Below are 21,509 nucleotides of genomic sequence, written 5' to 3' on the forward strand. Positions count from 1 at the left end.
GGTTTGGGTAGACTCCAGGAGTTGGTGATGGATAGGGAGGCCTGGCATTCTGTGATTCATGGGGTCGCAAAGAGTTGGACATGTCAGAGCAACTGAACTGAACCAAAAATCACTTTTGATGATGACTCCAACCATGAAATTGAATGATGCTTGCTCCTTGGAAGGAAAGCTATGACTTACCTAGACAGCATATTAAAAATCAGAGACATTATTTTGCCGATAATGGTCTGTCTAGTCAGAGCTATCATTTTTCCAGTAGTCATGTATGGATGTGAGAGTTGGACCATAAGGAAAGTTGAGTGCTGATGAATTGATGCTTTTGAACTGTGGTGTTGGAGAGACTCTTGAGAGTCCTTTGTACTGCAAGGCGATGCAGCCAGCCATCCTGAAGGAAATCAGTCCTGAATATCCTTTGAAGGACTGATGCTGAAGCTGAAACTCCAATACTTTGGCCACCTGATGCAAAGAAACTGACTCATTGGAAAAGACCCTTACGCTGGGAAGGATTGAAGGCAGTTGGAGAAGGGGGCGATGGAGGATAAGGTGGTTGGATTGCATTGTCAACTCACTGGACATGAGTTTGAGAAAAGTTCCAGAGGTTGGTGATGTACAGGGAAGCCTGGTTGCTGTATTCCGTGGGGTTGCAAAGATTCAGACAGGACAGAGCAACTGATCTGATACTGTTACTGAACTATCTTGTTCTTTCATCTGGGACATAACTGTTTCTTTCCATTTTGGGTATCTTTCTGTGATTGTGGTATTAATTTTGGAGGCTGATGGGATTGTAGTTCTTATTCTTTCTGACTGCCTTCTTGTGGTTGAAGTTAAGAGGCTTGTGGAAGCTTCCTGATGGGAGCTCCCTCTCTGTTTGTTGTTTGGCCTGAGGCAACCTAGTCCTAAAGTCTGTAGACTTCTATAGTAGGGCTGTAGGTGACATCCAAGAGGACTTAAGCCAGGATGCATCTCCCAGGATGGCTGCTACTAGTGCCCCTCACTCTGTGGCAGACCACTGCCAACCCGCACTTTTGTAGGAGACCCTCAAACACTCACAGGTAGTTCTGCCTCAGTCTCCTGTGGGGTCACTGCTCCTTTCCCCTGGGTCCTGGTGTGCACAGGATTTTGTTTGTGTCCTTCCCATCCTATGGAAGCTCTGTAATCAATCCTGCTCACCTTCAAAGTCAGATTCCATAGGATTCCCAGTCCCTTGGCCGTATTCCCAGGATGTGGAGTCTGATCTTCGGGCCTAGAACCTTCACAACAGTGTGAAAACTTCTTTGTTATTATTCTCCAGTTTGTGAGTTGCTCACTCGGTGGGTATCGAATTCAATTTTATTATAATTGTGCCCCTCGTACTGTTTGGTTGTAGCTTCTCCTTTGTTCTTGGATGTGGGGTGTCTTTCTTTTGTGGGGGAGGTTCCACTGTGTTCCTGTCGATGGTTGTTCAATGGCTACTTTGTGATAATTCTTGATAGTGTACCTTTTATATGAAATAACCAAACGAGATCATCTATTCTATCCAACAACTTGCTGCTGCTATTTGGAAGTAATTTGGTAGACCATGTTTTCTGTAGGTTAATGAAAAAGACATTGAAAATTTTGCTTCCCTCTCGACTCACTTTCTTTGGATTCTGGTAAGTTTTTCTTGCTTTTAATAATTTCACTATCACAGATTTTACTGATTAGCTTGTGTGACTCAAGAATAATCCTGCTGAAAAACTCATCTAAGTTTGCAATTTATGAATAAGTTTTTATTTTTTCATATTCTTTTAGTAAAGGTTTTCTTCAGTTGTAGCACATAGTATGTTGCTATTAATAGAGAAGACTTATATACAACCACTTGTAGAGCAGTGCAGATAACTTGATGATATTATGTATTATAATAGGATATCTGCTATACTCAGTAGTACTGGTAATGGTGATCCTGGCTGGATCCTGCTCTCAAGGGAGTAAGGCTAGATGGTTGTTTATAGTCTCTTCTTTGCTCATACATTTCTTACCTTTGTATCTGGTACCTATTTTAAAAGGGGATATTTATTTATACAAGAATAGATGTCCAACAGAAGGATATGGAGCTCAGGAAAGAAGGTATCAGAAACGAAGGCAATGGTGGAATCGATATCAGATGCTCATCTAGGCCGTATCATGATTGTTCCTTATTAAAATGACTTCATATTTTGATCGTTCAAGTGAAAACATCATAATCCCTATTTTAATGATGTTGGCTCCTGACAGAAGAGTATTGTACTTAATCAATTTTACAGTGAAAAACAGTCACAAAGACAACCCACATGAATTTAAGGAAACATTCTCCAAAAACCCAAAAAGGCTGTTTTTACTTTGCAGTAAGAAATAAACAATGCTAAAAAAGACAGTTTTCCACTGTTTACATGACTTTGAGGTTTATCTGTAGATAGTAGTCATTTAGTTGTAGTGTGAACTTTACACTTCTTTCTACTTAATGTTATAACATTTTTTCACTGGAGACCACATATATAATTATTCTAGTCCCTAGTATTTTATTGTTTAAATATGCTCTTTATTTCCTGCCTTTTTATCTTTTTTTGATGTTAATCACATAACTGTGTTCAGATTTTTCCTTTGGAATTATATTTAGGGGACATTAAAGTAGATATGATTAACTACTAGTAGATAGATTGTTATCAGTGTGATGTATTTTATATCAGTGGTTTTGTGTGGGCCTTAACTTTTGCAGGATGAGGAATATTTCTGGGATACCTGAGTTTATATAATTCCATACATTCACAAATCTAGTGTTGTTACTATTAATACTACTACTATCAATTTAAAAATATTTCAGAACACCTAGTGATAGTTTTCTGCTGTTTTCTCTGATAAAATTAAGGTGTAATGGCATTTAACATCAAGTATCTTAAAATTTATTACTGCCTTGGGATAGTTAATTTTCTCATGGGACAAAATATTTTGATATTTTTCATTGTGGAATTTATATTCATCTTTTAATGTAAATGCACTTTTTATTTTTGTGAATTAGGATATCCTAAAATAATTAAAATTGATATTAAATTCTTGAACTATTAATTGTACATTTTACCACAGTAATTAAGTTCTTATGATTTTGTCAATTATCAGTTCAGTTCAGTTGCCCAGTCATGTGCAACTCTTTGCGACCCCATGGACTGCAGCATGTCAGGCTTCCCCGTCCCATCACTTGCTCCCAGAGCTTGCTCATCAGACTCATGTCCGTTGAGTCAGTGATGCCATCCAACCGTCTCATCCTCTGTCATCCCCTTCTCCTCCTGCCTTCAATCTTTCCCAGCATCAGGGTATTTATTTTTCAGTGAGTCAATTCTTCTCATCAGGTGGCCAAAGTTTTGGAGTTTTAGTTTCAGAATCAGTCCTTCCTTTGAATATTCAGGACTGATTTCCTTTAGGATTGACTGGTTTGATCTCCTTGCAGTCCAAGGACTCTCAAGAGCCTTCTCCAACACTACAGTACAAAAGCATCAGTTTCTTGGCGCTCAGCTTTCTTTATGGTCCAACTCGCACATCCATACATGACTACTGGAAAAAGCATAGCCCTGACAGACCTTTTTCAGCAAAGTAATGTCTCTGCTTTTTAATATGCTGTCTAGGTAAGTCATAGCTTTTCTTCCAAGGAGCAAGCGTCATTCAATTTCATGGTTACAGTCACCATCTGCAGTGATTTTGGAGCCCCCCAAAATAAAGTATGTCACTGTTTCCATTGTTTGCCCATCTATCTGCCATGAAGTGATGGGACCAGATGCCATGATCTTAGTTTTTTGAATGTTGAGTTTTAAGCCAGTGTTTTCACTCTCCTCCTTCACTTTCATCAAGAGGCTCTTTAGTTCCTCTTTGCTTTCTGCCATAAGGGTGGTATTTGCATATCTGATATTATTGATATTTCTCCCAGCAATCTTAATTCCAGCTTGTGCTTTATCCATCCCTGCATTTTACATTGATGTACTCTGCATATAAGTTAAATAAACAGGGTGACAATTTACAACCTTGATGTACTCCTTTCCCAATTTGGAACCAGTTCATTGTTCCATGTCCTGTTCTAAATGTTGCTTCTTGATCTGCATACAGATTTCTCAAGAGGCAGGTATCGTGATCTGGTATTCCCACTTCTTTAAGAATTTTTCACAGTTTGTTGTAAGCCACACAGTAAAAGGCTTGGGGTAGTCAGTGAAGCAAAAGTAGATATTTTTCTGGAATTCTCTTGCATTTTTTATGATCCAGTGGATGGGTGTTGGCTGTATGATCTCTGGTTCCTGTGCCTTTTCTAAATCCAGCTGGAACATCTGGAAGTTCACGGTTCACGTACTGTTGAAGCCTGGCTTAGAGAATTTTGAGCATTACTTTGCTAGCATGTGAGATGAGTACAGTTCTGTTGTAGTTTGAACATTCTTTGACATTGCCTTTCTTTGGGATTGTAGTGAAAACTGATCTTTTCCAGTCCTGTGGCCACTGCTGAGTTTTCCAAAGTTGCTGGCTTATTGAGTGCAGTACTTTCACAGCATCATCTTTTAGGATTTGAAATAGCTTGGCTGGAATTCCATCACCTCCACTAGCTTTGTCAATTATATATACTGTAAATATGCAAGTTCAGCAGGCAAGTTGCTTCTTTTATAGTGCTCTTTCTACTGTTGAAGTAGCGAGCAAATAGAGCAAAGAATCTATGATTAAACTGAATTTTAGAAACCCTTGTTTTAAAAATTGCATTTTTAAATAGGCATAATTTTATATCATAGGCATAAATTTATATCAGTTGATAAATTAGTTAATAAATGATCAGTTCCTAGATTACCTCTTTAAAATTTTACAGATTATCCTCTCGGTAGATGAACAGTGTGTATAGAGCAAGCATCAGGACCAGTCAGAAGCTTGCCATGCTCAGAGGCTTCGAGTGATACAAAACCATGGAACAGTGTATCTTTTCCCAGGCAAATTTTCTGGGAAGAGTTCAGGTTAAAGCTATTGCTTAAAAGACTGTTACTGGAAATATTTTTACTGATTCTTTAAGAAAAGTTTACTTAACTCAGTGTTAATTCAATTGAACCATTGTTTGAAGTTTTCTCCGTGCTAAAAAATAAAAAGGCAGGAACATTTGAAAAATTTTTTTCCTAAATAACTATTTCTACATTTCTCATTCAGATCTGAATTTAATTAGATGTTATTTTTGACATGTTGGACTTAACAACTTATGTAGACTCTCTCCCCCATGTAAGTGTGTAGCTGCTGTGGTATTGGCCATAGGTAGCCAATTCCCTTTTCTGTATTTACCCAGGTTCTCTTTAGGCTCTACGCTGAGATGCAATTGTTCTGGGGTTCTCCAGTATTTATTTCTTTAATTCTAAAGCATTTGATATCAAATACATAAGAGAACTCTCAGTATTGATAGCTTACGGTAAATGATGTTGGATTCTTGATCTTTGAAGAAGATTTAGCTTCGGGACCAGGGACCAGTCTTGATCACTCAAGAGCTTTTGTGTAGCAAAGTTTTATTAAAAGTATGAAAAGGGTTAGAGAAAGCTTCTGACACAGACATCAGAAGGGGGACGGAGAGTGCCTGCCTTGCTAGTGTTAGCAATGGAATTATATACTTTTTTTAATTAGTTATTACAGTGAATCAAAAGGATGTCTCAAAATTGTAAAAATTTTACCAGACCCATTCCCACAATTTACATTTTAAGGTAACAGGATTAGAACTTAACAAGAGAAAGTTTAGTTGCTCAGTCATGTCCTACTCTAGCAACCCTATAGACTGTAGTCTGCAAGGCTCCTCTGCCCATGGGATTCTCCAGGCAGGAATACCGGAGTGGGTTGCCATTTCCTTTTCGAGGGGTATCTTCCCAACCCAGGGATTGAACCCAGGTCTCCTGTATTGCAGTCACACTGTTTACTGACTGAGCTACAGGGGAAGGCCACCCTCGTAATGTACATTTTAAGATAACAGGATTCAGTTCAGTTCAGTTCAGTTGCTCAGTCGTGTCCGACTCTGCGACTCCATGAATCGCAGCACTCCAGGCCTCCCTGTCCATCACCAACTCCTGGAGTTCACACAGACTCACGTCCATCGAGTCAGTGACGCCATCCAGCCATCTCATCCTCTGTCGTCCCCTTCTCCTCTTGCCCCCAATCCCTCCCAGTGTCAGAGTCTTTTCCAGTGAGTCAACTCTTCGCATGAAGTGGCCAAAGTACTAGAGTTTCAGCTTTCGCATTGTTCCTTCCAAAGAAATCCCAGGGCTGATCTTTTTTGAATCTTTGCACTTTTTATGGCATGTGTACTGTGTGCATTTTCTATTTTTGATAAAACTGTCCTCTTGATTGTTTAGCTCATTGTGGTCTTCGGAGGGCCCTTAAGACTGCTGGTGATCTTTAGTGACTAGATGTAATATACACGGGCTGGTATAAAGTGTGAAAGTTTGGCTTCTGGGAACATCCATTGCCGCTTACATTTTATTCAAATCTGAGAGGAATGTTGTAATATTAAGAAAATCAAATAAAAGAAGTTGGGGATCAATTAATTGTAGAAATTGAAACTGATTTTGTCCCAAATGCTAAAATATGCATCTGGCTGCTTTTATTTGCTTTATCATTTGGCTTTGATTGAACCTTTTGGATATTCAAGTTGTGAAAAGGAAAACTCTCTTTTCTTGTTAGAAAAGAGGAAATGTGTAAATATTTTATATTCTAAAAAAAAACAAAACACACACAGGACAGAGAGGTAATGAAGTTTCTTTGTGTCACCGAGAGATACCTTCAGCATGTACTTATTCTCATTCCAAATTTATGTCCTGTGAATTATTATAAGCAGGTTATATCATGGCTATTTGGACAGTGGATGCCTAAACGAATGCTGTATGGTTGTAAATACTGTGTAGGTGACTGGGGCAAAGACATGTGAACAGCCATCTTTCTGGCAGATGTATCTTTTTTAAGACATGAGGCCACATACGTATCTTTAGTTTGGTGCATCTGGTCTTCATTAAAATTTACCTAGGGAGAAAATGCTAAAAAAAAAAAACAGTATGGATGTAAAAGTATTAAATTACTGAGATTTTATTTTTCCTGTTTGAGCTTCACTTTGGAACAAAAAATTTCATTGAACAGTGTTTAAATGAAACGTACCATTTCTTTGTATTTTGTTATGAATTGGTTAAAAAATAAAACATGAATTGAGGAAAAGTTAAATATGTTGGGGACTGGCATATATAAATTACGCCAGTTTGGGCACCTATTGTTAATATGACTGAGTGTCTTAATTTTGTTAATATGTGGGACCTGCCAGCGCATGCGTTTTACAGGGTAACAGGTAAGGGCAGGGTTTTTTCCTTGAAGAGTCTAAGTTTTAGAGTTCTTTTTCCTTTGGAAATGGTAGATGTATGGTACTTATGTCTATTTCCCAGCTTTTGCTAGCAGCAGACAAAACCCAACTGGTCACATACTCTTTACTGATAGTATCAATCTGGATTTCAAAAGTTTGCATTGTACTGACTTTAAATTAGCCATTACCAATCACTTAGTGCTCATGGAAGTAAGATCTTTTGTGCCGTCATTTCCTGACTTGGCACTGAGCCATTTATTTAACAGCAAAGCCACAACCAGAGTACATCAATATAAGTATATTTTTTAACACTAGAGCTTATTTGCTATAAAGCCTTAAGAGTAGAATCTGTTGTGCTTATCTTTCATTCTCTGTAAATTAAGCATAGTGCTTGTCATGTAATTGGTAATCCACAGTGCATGTTCATAGACTTTAGCACAATGTTTGCTATGTAATGAGTACTCAGAAAACATTTGGTAACTCTGTGCTGTGCTGTACGCACTCAGTCGTGACTTTGCAACCCTATATGGACTGTAGCCCCCCAGGCTCCTCTGTCCATGGAAGTTCCCTAGGCAAGAATACTGGAGTGGGTTGCCATTTCCTTCTCCAGGGGATCTTCCCAACCCAGGGATCAAATCCATGTCTCTTGCATCTGCTACATTGACAGGTGGATTCTTTACCAATGTGCCACTTGAAGATATTAAGATAAAAAAAAATTCCCATGGTAGGTATTCCTTCAGCAACCAAATCAGTATTGCTGATAGAAATTAACCTGAGGAGAAGGGGACAAAATTTGAGTGCCAGTACTTTGAAGGATGCTGTGCTAGGAGTTTTCCATACAGTAACTCATAATTTTATTGATATCATTGTGATATTATTTTATAGATGGAGAAACTGAGATTCAGAGAAACAATTTGGTCAGGTCACATTGCATGTAAACACAGAATCATCATTTAAACTTGAGCCATCAAATTCTTTTTCTGTTTTTAAAATGAACATATGGTGCCTTCTCAATTTTTAAAGGTTATGCTATAGTCCATGTTAGGGATGTTTTTATGCTCCCTTCACCACACAGAATTCCCTTGGGCCTGATTTTGCTCTAGGTTTCATCCTCCAGTGGGAATATGGAGTTAAGATTCATGAGCATCAGAGACCCAGAGGGACATACAATCAGAGATGGTGGTGAAGTCTTCAGAGTAGTCCTGGAGAAAAGAAACTATATCATGAAGAAAAAGAGCTAACAAAGAGAGTACAAGTGTCCCTAAAAAGGGAGATGCTTTGAAGGAACAGATGTACCTAACCTTCTCCTTCAGTAAGGTCATAGTCCTGTCACAGAGAAATGTAATGGTAGATTAATTTCTGTGATCTTTCTCAGATTTTAAAAGCTTGAATTCACATTACTCAGACTTCTTTTCCTTACTGAATATTTCTGCTCTGTCACCCTGCGACATTTTCCTCTGGGAATTAGCTTAGCCTTCTTTATAACACATGCTCTTGAAAGTTTCAGTCAGCCATGGTGCCCCAGAAGCCTACCTTTCTAAACCATTTCTTTTTCTGTGCAAAGTTTACTAGATGAAGATGCGAAGAGGCCTCTCTTTCTTCGGTAGTAGTGTTATCCCCTCTTCATTTCGTAGACTCTCCTACTTAGCAATTTTGTTTTGAATTCAATATGTGCTTTTTGAATTAGGCTTCTGGTTGCATGGGCTTTTCTGTAATCTCTAAAACCTTTAAGATTCTGCCGTGTGTGCAAAGGTTTTTTAAAAATTGTTTTTGGAGTGTGGTTGATTTACGATGTTGTGGTAGTTTCTGCTGTACAGCAGAGTGAGTCAGCTATATTAATATGTATCCATATATCCACTCTTTTTTAGATTATATTCCCATATAGGTCATTACAGAGTATTGAGTAGAGTTCCCTGTCCTGTACAGGAGGCCTTATTAGTTATCTCTTTTATATATAGTAGTGTGTTTATGTCAATCCCAGTCTTGCAATTTATCCTCCTGTTTTCCCCTGTGGTACAGCATAAGTTTGTTTTCTATACCTGTGTCTGTGTTTCTGTTTTGTGAGTTCATTTGTATCTTTTTTTTTTTTTTTAAGATTCCACATGTAAGTGATATCATATGATAGTTGCCTTTCTCTGTCTGACTTACTCAGTATGACATCTGTGTCACTGCAAATGGCATTATTTCAGTGGCGGGAGACCTGAGTTCGATCCCTGGTTTGGAGAGGGCATGGCAACCCACTCCAGTATTCTTGCCTGGAGAATTCCCATGGACAGAGGAGCCTAGTGGGTACAGTTCACGGGGTTGCAAAGATTCAGACACGACTGAGAGACTAAGCACGCACACGCGCACACACATGTATCACATCCTCTTTATCCTTTCCTCTGTCCACAGACATTGAGATTGTTTCCATGTTTTGGCTATTATAGTGCTGCAGTGAACATTGATTGGGCCTACATGTATCTTTATTGTTTTTTTTAAATTTTTTGAGTCTCTCCTTGAATTTGTTAGAGTATTGCTTCTGTTTTTATGTTTTGGTTTTTTGACCACAAAGCTTGTGGGATCTTAGCTCTCTGACCAGGAGTGGAGTCTGTGCCCTCCATGCACTGAAAGGTGGAGTTGTAACCACTGGACTGCCAGGGAAGTCCCTGCATGTATCTTTCTGAATTGTGGTTTTCTCTGGATATGTGCCCAGAAGTGGGATTGCTGGATCATGTGGTAGCTCTCTTCTTACTTTTTAAAGGAATTTACGTACTGTTCATACTGACTGTGCCGGTTTACATTCCCACCGACAGTGTAGGAGGATTCCTTTTTCTCCACACCCTCTCCAGCATTTATTCTTTGTAGACTTTTTTGATGATGGCTGTTCTGATGGGTGTGAGTTGATACCTCAACGTAGTTTTGCATTTCTCTAATGATCACGGACATTGAGCATCTTTTCATGCATCTCTTGGCCGTCGGTATGTCCTCTTTGGAGAAATGTCTGTGTAGATCTCCACCCATTTTCTGATTGGGTCTTTTTTTATATATATATTATTGAGCTACATGAGCTATTTCTATATGTACAGAAGTTTAGAGTATGTACTTTGGATTAAGACTTGGAGTCCCAGTTCTCCCATTTTCTAGCTGTATAATCTCGTAGAGGTTACTTAAGTCTCAGTGCCTCAGTTTACTTGTCTCTGAACTTGAAACAACTGGGATAACCCCCGTAGGACTGTTATGAGGATTGATGAGTTTATTACCTAATGAAAGCATTTTGTACAGTGCCTAGTCCATAGTAAGCACCCAGTAAGTGTTCGCTGGTTTTGTTAATACTACAGATTTTTAAGGTGCACATCTTCTGTGTTTTACAGTCTTAACTTTTGTTTTGTTTCCAGACTTAATTTGTTAATGTAGTTGAATATCTTCACATGATAAAAATTATTTCTCCATGTATACAAATTATTGACTTATCTTTTTTTATTGACTTGTTTTTAAAACAAAACAAAACAAATAACTCTCTATCACTTACCATGCTAATGTGTTTTATCTCAAACAATAATAGGTCAGCATTACCTTTTCCTCTAATAATGGGGGATTTGAAGCTTGTCATATGAATAAAACTGAGCACTCACTAGAGGTGTTGGTGGTTGGTTTAAGGTAACTGGCATATTTTTTAGAGTCGGTTGCAAGTAGAACCTTTCAGGGTAGAGCAGTGGTGAGAGCTGCAGTTCTTTATCAGTTTCTCATTTGTGGAGTAAGTGTATTATGTGTCTGCTGCCTGATTGCTATGTGGGTTTAATAAGGTGGCATATGTGATGTCCACAGTATGGTGCTTAGCATATATGAAGCACTTAATATTCTGAGACAGTAATTAGAGAAAGATAGATTTTATTTTTAAAATTTCTCATTTTTTGTCATTTAATATTTAATCTGAATATATACAGTTCTCTGGTAATAGCCAGAATTAAAACTGTGATTCTCACTTGTGTGTTGTTTTAATGTATTTCAGAAGAGGTGGGAAATTTGACAGGAGAGGCATTATAGATTATATCTAGGATGATAGTGATCACCCTTCATTATTTCACAATAGTAAAAACAATACTTCTACTAATATCACCTTATGTTTTATAATAGTTTATAATTTACAATGATTTTTTTGTCTATCACCTCTCAATAAATCATCTTGGTAATTATTGGAATGCTGTGTGCGTGCTAAGTCGCTTCAGTCATGTCTGTTTCTTTATGACCCCATGGACTGTAGCCTGCCAGGCTCCTCTGTCCATGGGACTCTCCAGGCAAGAGTACTGGAGTGGGTTTTCATGTCCTCCTCCAGGGGATCTTCCCCACCTAGGGATCAAACCTGGGTCTCTTGGGTTTCCTGCATTGGCAGGCAGGTTCTTTACCACTGGCACCACCTGGGAAGCTCATTTATTGGAAGGTCAGATGTTAGCAGATAAGTCCCTAGGTTCTGAGAGAAGTGTCTTGTCCAAGTTTTCCTATTTAGGGACCAGAACATAGCTCTTTTCTCTGCATACAGTACTCTTGGACTGTGGCTTGGTGGTCTCAGGTATGACTCTTGATAATCATGTTGTTTAGTCAGTAAGTTGTGCCTGTTCTTTTGCAACCCCATGGACGGTAGCCCACCAGGTTCCTCTCTCCATGGGATTTCCCAGGCAAGAATACTGAAGTGGGTTGCCATTTCCTTCTCCAGGGAATCTTCTCGGACCAGAGATTGAACCCACGTCTCTTGCGTTGACAGGCAGATCCTGTACAGCTGAGTCAGAAGGCATCTAGCTGTCACTGTTGTTGTTGTTCAGTCGCCAAGTCACGTCTGACTCTTTGCAACCCCATGGACTGCAGCACGCCAGACCTCCCTGTCCCTCTCCATTTCTCAGAGTTTGCCCAAGTTCACGTCCATTGAATTGGTGATACCATCCGACCATCTCATCCTCTGTTGTCCTCTTCTGCCGCCTTCAGTCTTTCCCAGAATCATGGTCTTTTCCAGTGAGTTGGCTCTTCACATCAGGTAGCCAGAGTACTGGAGCTTCAGCCTCAGCACCAGTCCTTCCAATTCAGAGTTGATTTCTTGTAGGATTGATTGATTTGATCTCCTTGCTGTCCAAGGGACTCTCAAGTGTCTTCTCCAGCACTGCAGTTGAAAAGCATCAATTCTTTGGTGCTCAGCCTTCTTTATGGTCCAGCTCTCATATCCACGCATGACTACTGGAAAGAACATAGCCTTGACTGTATAGGCCTTTGTCGGCATAGTGATGTCTTTGCTTGTTAATAGTCTGTCTAGGTTTACATAGCTTTCCTTCCAGGAAGCAATCATCTTCTAATTTCATGGCTGCAGTTACTGTCGGCAGTGATGGGAAGTCCCCTAGGTATCATATATCTCATCCATTAAGATTATATCTCTCCCTAAGTCCTTAGTCTTTCTTAAATGGCATAATTGAAGCCTTTCTTCCCTGCCCATTCATGCTTTCTTGGTTTTCCAAGGCTAACAGATTTCTTGTAGGAATACAACCCCATGCTTTTTTTTTTTTTTTTTTTTACTTCTCAGACTTTTTCAGGTAAAATGGGCAATGTAAAGATTAAGAGCATACTATACAGAGGCTAGAGAGTTACTTCACTCCCACCCGCATCCTGGAAGAGAAGCTTCCTGGTTCCCCAGCTCCATGGAACTGCCTCACCTCACCATGCCTCCCACCATTGCGGTGCCTGCTGCACTCAGCCACTGTCCTGACTTCTAGCACAGTAGGGTTTTTCCCTTTTGACCTTACTATAAATATTAACAGAATCATGCAGCAGTGCTGTTTTGTACATTGTCTTTCACTCAGCCTTATCTTCACGAGCTCCCTCCATACTGCTGCATGTTAAAGCTTAGCGGGGATTTGACTCTGCTTGGGTTGAGGCATCTCATTCATTCCGCCCTTCATAGTGAGAGAGGCAGAATAATGGCAGCGTTTCTCTGTGGTATTCGGCTAGACTAGAGCAGTTACTTCTTGGCTTACTTGGTTGTCCCTCTTTGTCTCTTGGGTAAAGAGAGCGGGCTTCTCTTGGGGCTTTTTGTGTGTGTTTATGTCCATTGGTGGTGTTGGACTGCCAACGCCTCTAGCTACCAGTCTGGGATGGATGAGGCTGAAGCAAAACTTAGGGCACTCACTGCTTTGGCACTCTTCATTTTGGGATTCCCCTGCCATCCTTCCTCTTCTTTCTACTTCTCAGAGCCTTCTTAGGGTTGTATTTTTATACAGTGACCAGAGTTTTTAGCTGTGTTTAGTGGAGGATTAGGGAAAAGCACCCTGGCATCCCAGGTGGCACTGGTGATAAAGAACCCACCTGCCAGTGCAGGAGCCATAAGAGATGTGGGCTTGATCTCTGGATCAGGAAGATCCCCTGGAGAAGGGAATGGCAACTCACTCCAGTATTCTTGCCTGGAGAATCCCATGGACAGAGGAGACAGGCAAGCTATAGTCCATGGGGTTGCATAGAGTCAGACACAACTCAAGTGACTTCACACTCACTAGGGAAAAGCACATCATTTCCTTTTTCTGGAAGTGAAAGTCTGTTTTATCTTGATGCCTTTTTAATAAACTTTTACAGTCATTAGGAAGAATAAATGAAGTATTTTATGCATACGTGGTCAGCTAACAATGTATGTGTTCACCAAAACAAATTTTTGGTAAAATATAGCCCCATGTAAATTTTTTTTTTAATATATAAAGTACAAACCGAAGGATTTGAACCCTGTGTAAATTTAAATCCTTATGTTTACTGCAGAATCTTTTAGCTGAGAAAGTAGAACAGCTGATGGAATGGAGTTCCAGGCGTTCAGTCTTCCGAATGAATGGTGACAAATTCCGAAAATTTATAAAGGCACCACCTCGAAACTATTCTATGGTTGTTATGTTCACTGCTCTTCAACCCCAGCGCCAGTGTTCTGTGTGCAGGTAATGTATGTATTTAAAAAATTAACTTATTGTATTATTATGTACTTATTACAGTTAAGATAAATGTGTATAATAGAATTAAGCATTTGTTCGGATTCTCTGGCAGTACAGTGGTTAACATTCCCTGCTTCCAATGCAGGGGGCGCCGCGGGTTCTATCCCTGGTTGAAGAATTAAGATCCCACATGCTGCAGGGGGGCATTAAAAAAAAAAAAAGAAAATTTGTTCAATGTTGTAGTCAACTGTAATTCAGTGCATTTAAATGTAGGCTCAAACTTAGTGTTTTCTGGGAAGTGATTTTGAAAGGCTAATATTTTTATATTGTGTAGACCAATCCACAAGTAATCATAAAACAAATTTTTGGCTTTATGTCCTGTGTAAAGTTATGTATGTTATGGAATTCAGTTTGAATATTGCCTTGTAGGTCACCAACTTATATCTCAGGAGCAGTGAAGTAGCCCCATTAAATACACTCTACTTAAATTGTTTAATAGAAAGATTTTAATGGACTTAAGGAAGTCCATTTACCTTTTAGTATCTCTAATGTTGAGAATTTTGTTCCTGTGAGGTAGAAGTAAACAATTTGAAATGAATGAAATATTTTTCAGTGGAAACACACCAATGAAAGTTTTGGAGGAGTATAAATATAATATATATGCAGCAATGCTTATTTTAAATTAGATCTTAATTTTGAGATAATTGTAGTCTTCCATGCAATTCTAAGACACAATACAGAGAAATCCTGTGTAGTTTTCACTCAGTGACCTCCAGTGCTAACAGCTTGTGAAGCTATAGCACAATTTCATATGCAGGATATTGGTTTTGATACAGTCAAGATGCAGAGCAGTTCTTCACAATAAGTATTTCTTCTGGTGCCACACCCACCCCATCTCCCCACCTCCTGAATTTATTCTCCATTTCTATAATTACATCATTTCAAGACTGTTGTATAAATGGAATCGTACAACACATGACCTTTTGGATTTGGCTTTATGTTTTTTTACTTTTAACTCCTTCAAAATCTATCCAAGTTGTTGGCATTTATCAGTACTTCATTGTTTTTATTACTGAGTAGTATCCTGTGGTGGGCTTCCCTGGTGGCTCAGTGGTAAAGAATTTGTCTGCCAGTGCGGAGACACAGGTTTGACCCCTGGGTTAGGGAGATCCCCTGGAGAAGCATATGGCAACTCACTCCAGTATTCTTGCCTGGGAAACCCTGTGGACAGAGGAGCTTGGTGGGCTGCAGTCCATGGAGTCTCAAAAGAGTCGGACACGACTTAGCGACTAAACAACAACAATATCCTGTGGTATGGAAGTACTGCAGTTTGTTTAACCATCCATCTGCTAAAAGAATCCTGGGTTGTTTCCAGTTTTTGGCTATTAGAAAAACAACTGTTATGAACACTCTTGTACAGGTTTGTGTGCACTGAAGTGTTCATCTCTCTGAGATAAATTGCCAGAGTGTGTGATGGTTGAGTTGCATGGTAGTTACATGCCAAAATGTTTTCCAGCGTGGCTGTGTCATTTTACATTCTTACCAGCAGTGTGTGAAGGGCCTAGTTTTTCCATATCCTTACCAGTATCAGTGTTGTCATAGTTTTATTCTAGTCATTCCATGGGTATGTAGTTTCATTTTGTGGTTTTATTTTGCATCTCACTGATGTAATGGTGCTGAACATCTTCTCATTTACTTTTTTGTCATCTGTGTATCACCTCTTTACTGAAATATCTGTTCATGTCTTCTGTGCTGTGCTTAGTTGCTCAGTCATATCCAACTCTTTGTGGCCCCATGGACTATAGTCCTCCCGGCTCCTCTGTCCATGGGGATTCTCCAGGCAAGATGCGATTCTTAAATATTTCCTCCTAGTCTATGGCTTGTCTTTACATCCTCATAACAAGATCTTTTGCAGATTTCAATTGAGTGAGTCCAGTTTTTCAGTTTATCTTTTACAGATCTTGTCTTGTCAAATTGAACTCTTTGCCTAGCCACCAATTTTTTTTTCCTTGTTTTTCTAAAAGTTTTATGTTTTACATTTTCATCTGATCTCTGGGAGAAAGCATTCAGTCTTTCATCACTTGTTATGTTATTAGCTGTTAGATTTTTACTAATATTCTTTATAATTGAGAGTGTTCTTTACTAGTGTATTGAGAGCTTTTGTCATGAATGGGTATTGAATTTTGCCTGATTTGGGGAGTTAATTGATAGGATTTTTCTTCTTTAGGTCGTTCATATGGTAGATTACATGGGCTTCCCTAGTGGCTCAGATGGTAAAAAATCTGCCTGTAATGCAGGATACCTGGATTTGATCCCTGGGTTGGGAAGATGCCCTGTAGAAGGGAATGGGTACTCATTTTGGTATTCTTGCCTGGAGAATTACGTGGACAGAGGAGCCTGGCGGGCTACACTCCATGGGGTTGCAAAGAGTCGGACACAACTGAGTGACTAACACTATGGTAGATTACATTGATTGATTTTCAGCTGTTGAATCAACTTTGCATTTTGGAATATATCCCACTTGATTATTATATTCTTTTTTAGTATTGCTGAATTGAATTTGCTGATACTTTGTTGAAGACTTTTATATTTTAAGTTATATCAGATATTGGTTTATATTTTTCATTACTTATACTGTCTTTGTCTAGTTTTGGTATCATGGTAATACTTCATAAAATATATTGGGAAATGTTCCCAATATATTTTCTGGAAGTGATTTGGAAAATTAGTTTTAGAAATTGTGTTAATTCTTCTTTAAATGTTTGATTAAATTCTCCAGTAAAATTGTCTTAACCTGGAGTTCTTAAATTACATATTCCATTTCCTTAGTTGTTAAGGATAATTCAGTTTTTCTGTTTCTTCTTGGATGAATGTTTTTCTTTTCAAGAACAAACACTTTTTATGTGGTGACTCCACATTCAGACTTCACATTGTGTATTTATCTGTAGACTTTATTTAGATTTCTAAACCATTTTGAACTTTAGTGGAAAACAAAATCATTAGTAACATGAGCCAGTGGAAGAAAACTAATCAGTTTCTGTCAGACCGCTGCTGCTGCTAAGTCTCTTCAGTCGTGTCTGGTTCTGTGCGACCCCATAGACTAGCTTGCAGAAAGGGGATTTCAGTGTTCTGAAATTTTAATGAAAGATTTCATCACAATCTAGTAATGAGTGTATGTTGAGACAGGTCAAGGTAGGTAAAAAAGATAATGAGCAAACTATTTTGAAAAACAGTATTTCAGATGATTCTGAGTCCCCTTCCTATCAATTTGAAGACTCGTACTTAAGTGGACATTAGCATTTGTCAGCATTGGGCTAGCACTTAAGAACAGGGTATGTTTATGTTCATAAACAAGGGCTGTTCAGCCCTTGTGGAGCAAAAATACATCTTAATTGGCATTTGGTGTAACAGCTCAAATTCCACAAAAATTCAGACTATCCTCTGGCATCCTACAATGCCATATATAATTTAGGGAAATCATTTATTTGCTTCTAAAAACTGAATATATTGATTTTATGTATTCATTATTATGAAGAGATCTATTATTATATTTTTGCGACTGCAATTGAGAAAGGATTTACCGATTGACTCAGTGGGAAAGAATCCACCTGCAATGCAGGAGACTAGGGTTCGATCCCTGGGTCGGGAAGATCCCCTGGAGAAAGAAATGGCAACCCACTCCAGTATTCTTGCCTGGAGAATTCCATGGATAGAGGAGCCTGGCTGGCTACAGTCCATGGGGTCATAAAGAGTTGGACATGACTTAGTGACTAAATAACAACAATCTAGAAAGATTTTATTATCCAAGTATTTATTTCACAGTTACATATAATTGTATGTTATTTGATAATGTAAACCAAAGCATAATGTAAATGGCATATCCTGTAGATAGTAGTTGACTTAATGCAGTATGTTGTTAAATTGTTAAATATGGATCCTCAATTTTTTAATGATGCTTAGCTCAAAATAACTTGTATTTACTTGTTTATTACAGCCTGTTTTGTAATAAACTTTTAAATTTTAGAGTAGTTTTTAGATTTATGAGAGAAAAAGATTGAAGTTATTTGAAAAAGTCATTTCACAGGTTAGAAAGAGGGTGAAGTTGTTAGAGAAGAAAGAACAGGTGAAGCTTTAGAGGCAAATAAAAAGTATAGAGTAGATATGTGGTTCCCATGCCCAGATATTTTGATTTGTTTTTTGGTGGGGAGGACATTTAAAAATGCTCTAGGTAATCCTAGTATGCAGCTAGGATAGAGAAAGGGAAGGTGAGAAGCAGTTTAGTGATTAATAGCTTTTAAAAATTTAATTTCATTGAGGAAAAATTGGAGTAGGAAGCTTAACTAATTGGAATGACCATATGGCATTGACAAGGATCCTTGATGAAACTAGAATACTCAGATTTTTAGTGACGAATCTCTGGAATTAAATGATTTTCTTCCCCAGTACTCAGCAATTGAGGAGCAAGAGCATCCTCTGTAGGGACTAAGCTGTTTGCTTTATTCTGTGAAGTAGACTAGGCAAATATTCTGACTGTGCTAACAAGAGTATATTTGAAATGTATAAATGTGAGCTAGAAGATGGATAGGGCATCAGAGAAGCCATGGGACAGTTGATAAACTAGGTGTGATACAGTTAAGCTAGATTTTCTTTCTTTCTTTTCTTTAATTGGTGCTTAGTTACTTTACATGTTGTGTTAGTTTCTACTGTACAGCACAGTGAATCAGCTATACATATATATATACCACAGAGCACACATAGTTTGCTGTACTAGACAGTCAGTTCTCGTTAGTTATCTATTTTATAGATTTTCAAATGAGGTTTTGTGTGAAAGGGGGATGGAGTTGAAAATTAGGAGGTTGTAAAGGGTTGATTTAATAAATAAGTAAATTGCTGATATATAGTGTAGATGATTGTTGATGTAATAGAGAAGCTTTAGGAGTAATAAGGCTGGGGTAATGTAATACTTTGTAATAAGGCTGGGCTAGTGTAATAATTTGTATACTATAAACATGCATGTCGAAATAACTCAGGATTTTAATGGAACTGGAGGGGAAAAACGGTAACTGAGCTGAAAGAGGGGGATGCCTTTGAGTATGTTGGATGAGGATGTTAGATTTATAGAATACTGCAAATTTAAAAGGAGAATTTGTTAAATAATTCTGATCGAACAGCGGTTTGAGATCTGCTGTCATTGAGCCAAGAGATTACCAACTGTGGCCTATATGGACAGAGTGCATCAGAGAGATCTCAAGGGGACAACTAAGATGAAAAGATAAGGAGGGGTTTCAAGGAAAAAATTTCAAGAACAAGTATTCAGATTATATTTTGTGTTATAAATTAAGCCTCAAAGGGAGTTGTAGATTCATGGAGAAAGGCACCCGTCAACAGCAGTGTTTTTTTTTTTTTTATTTAAAAAGTACATGAATTGAATTCTCCGGGGTACTTCTGTGTGTCAGTGTAATTTGGGACCATCTTGTGGTACTGCTGTAATTTTTTTATAATCCATAGAATCATTGAAATGTTAATAACTATAATTTTAAAAGATTAGTGCTTTTCCTTTGTGAGGCTTCTCTGCTTTTTTTGTTTTCTTTAAGAAAAAGTGAAATTTTCTTCTAGAGCTAATACACTGAGATTCTCCAGTTGCTTTTCTTTGCTGAAAGGCTGGTGAATGAGCTATTGGCCTCTTCGTAAGCCCTCTTAGCAAATCACTCTGCTCTTCTTTCACACAGTCAGTTTATTCACAAATCTCAGAATTCAATTCTCACTTTCCTCAGTGGGAACATCAACCTCCTTGGCCAAATAAAGTTGTTAATTAAGACTACTCAGTACAATTCTCACCTCCCATAAGTGTTAACTCCAAACTTCCTTTATCAAATTGTACTATGAGGAATATTCTTCGTAATTGCTAAATCTTTTAGATGTATTCTACCACACAGTTACTCATCTTTTCCAGAATTCACTAAAAATTCTAAGAACAAAATATCTTCTTCCAGGGTTATTACTATGGTTCAGTAGAGGTAAGGAAAAACATCCTGGTATTGGAAAATCAAAAAGTACATATGGAATCAGTCTGGGTGCACATATCATCGAAGGCTGGTAATACTAGAAATTAATATATTGTTGAATGTCAAATAAAAGAAGATATAATTAGTAATTGCAAAGATATTTTAAAGACGAGGGAGAATAAATTATTGCATTGATAGATATTAACTGGTTAATGTCTTTCCTTCTCTAAATAAATAAATTATTATTTACTATGTATAAATTATTTGGGCAGTTCTAGGTTAAGTTGTCTATGTATGTAATATCTCTTGGCATTCTCACTACTCTACATGGTAAGAGTTAAAAAAAAAAAAAATCATTTCTTTAGATAAGCCTGTCTAGGCTGAGAGGTTATACAGTTTTCCCAAAGTCACAGAGCTAATACCTGTCAGGGTTGGGATTTGTGACTCCTGAGCTAGTAAATTTAATGCTTTCCTTAAGTGTACATATTCATCATTGCTTTTATCCTGTGAACTGTAATTTGCATTTGGCTTTTGCATTCCCAACTAAGATTATTAGTCTTTTAGGGCAGGGATCCATCAGCCAGCATTTCTTAAACTCTTTAGATCATGTAAAGCTTTCATTCAGGTTAGCATTTCAAACAAGGGCTGGTGAGTTGAAGCCAGCTAGCCCACATCATGTGGAATAGTTCATCAGCCTTTTGTTTCACTATGGTGAAGTCACATCTCTTAGGAAATTCTTTTCTAAGGGCAGCGCATAAGGTGAGAACTGTGTTTATCAATAGATAAAATCACCTTTTGCATGACTTAATGCACTTGTAAGTGCTTTCTAAATGGCTTTGGGTCTGCAACCCTTGTTGTTTCTTCTAGTCCTTAGATAATATTTCTCTATGGCCTTAATTCTTAGGTTTTTCAAATATGCCTGGCTACCTGGACAAAGTATTTCACTTTCTCAAAGACTATCAAACTCTCATGCCATTCACACATATTTTGCCTGGCTTGTCTAATACGTGAGGACTGTTTCAGACTTGATTGAATCCGTAAGCAGTTTAATATAAATGATGTTCTAGGGTTATTGTTGAGCTCTGTCTAGTTTATTTTTTAATGTCTAAGGCATATGATATAACTTCATTGTACTAAATTTCTTCCTAGGTGTCTCTTCCCCAGGTTGGCTAATTCTGACTATTTTACAATAAATAGATGAATGTTTTCATAAACTTTCATTATCTGTGTGACATTGTAGCATTC

At 38.1% G+C, this 21,509-nt stretch overlaps 1 protein-coding gene across 6 annotated transcripts in view; it reads left to right on the forward strand.

Moving 5' to 3' along the window:
• The window catches only part of TUSC3 (tumor suppressor candidate 3), a 207,425-nt gene that overhangs the window by 64,029 nt on the left and 121,887 nt on the right, over window positions 1-21,509 (forward strand). For all 6 annotated transcript variants that reach the window (XM_025279263.3, XM_025279233.3, XM_044937925.2 and 3 more), the window contains exon 2: window positions 14,096-14,265. In XM_025279263.3, coding sequence (XP_025135048.1) covers window positions 14,096-14,265 — 170 coding nt within the window. The remainder of the gene's footprint in view (window positions 1-14,095; window positions 14,266-21,509) is intronic.

This window comes from Bubalus bubalis, chromosome 1, assembly GCF_019923935.1.
Source record: "Bubalus bubalis isolate 160015118507 breed Murrah chromosome 1, NDDB_SH_1, whole genome shotgun sequence".
In the NCBI taxonomy this organism is placed as follows: Eukaryota; Metazoa; Chordata; class Mammalia; order Artiodactyla; family Bovidae; genus Bubalus; species Bubalus bubalis.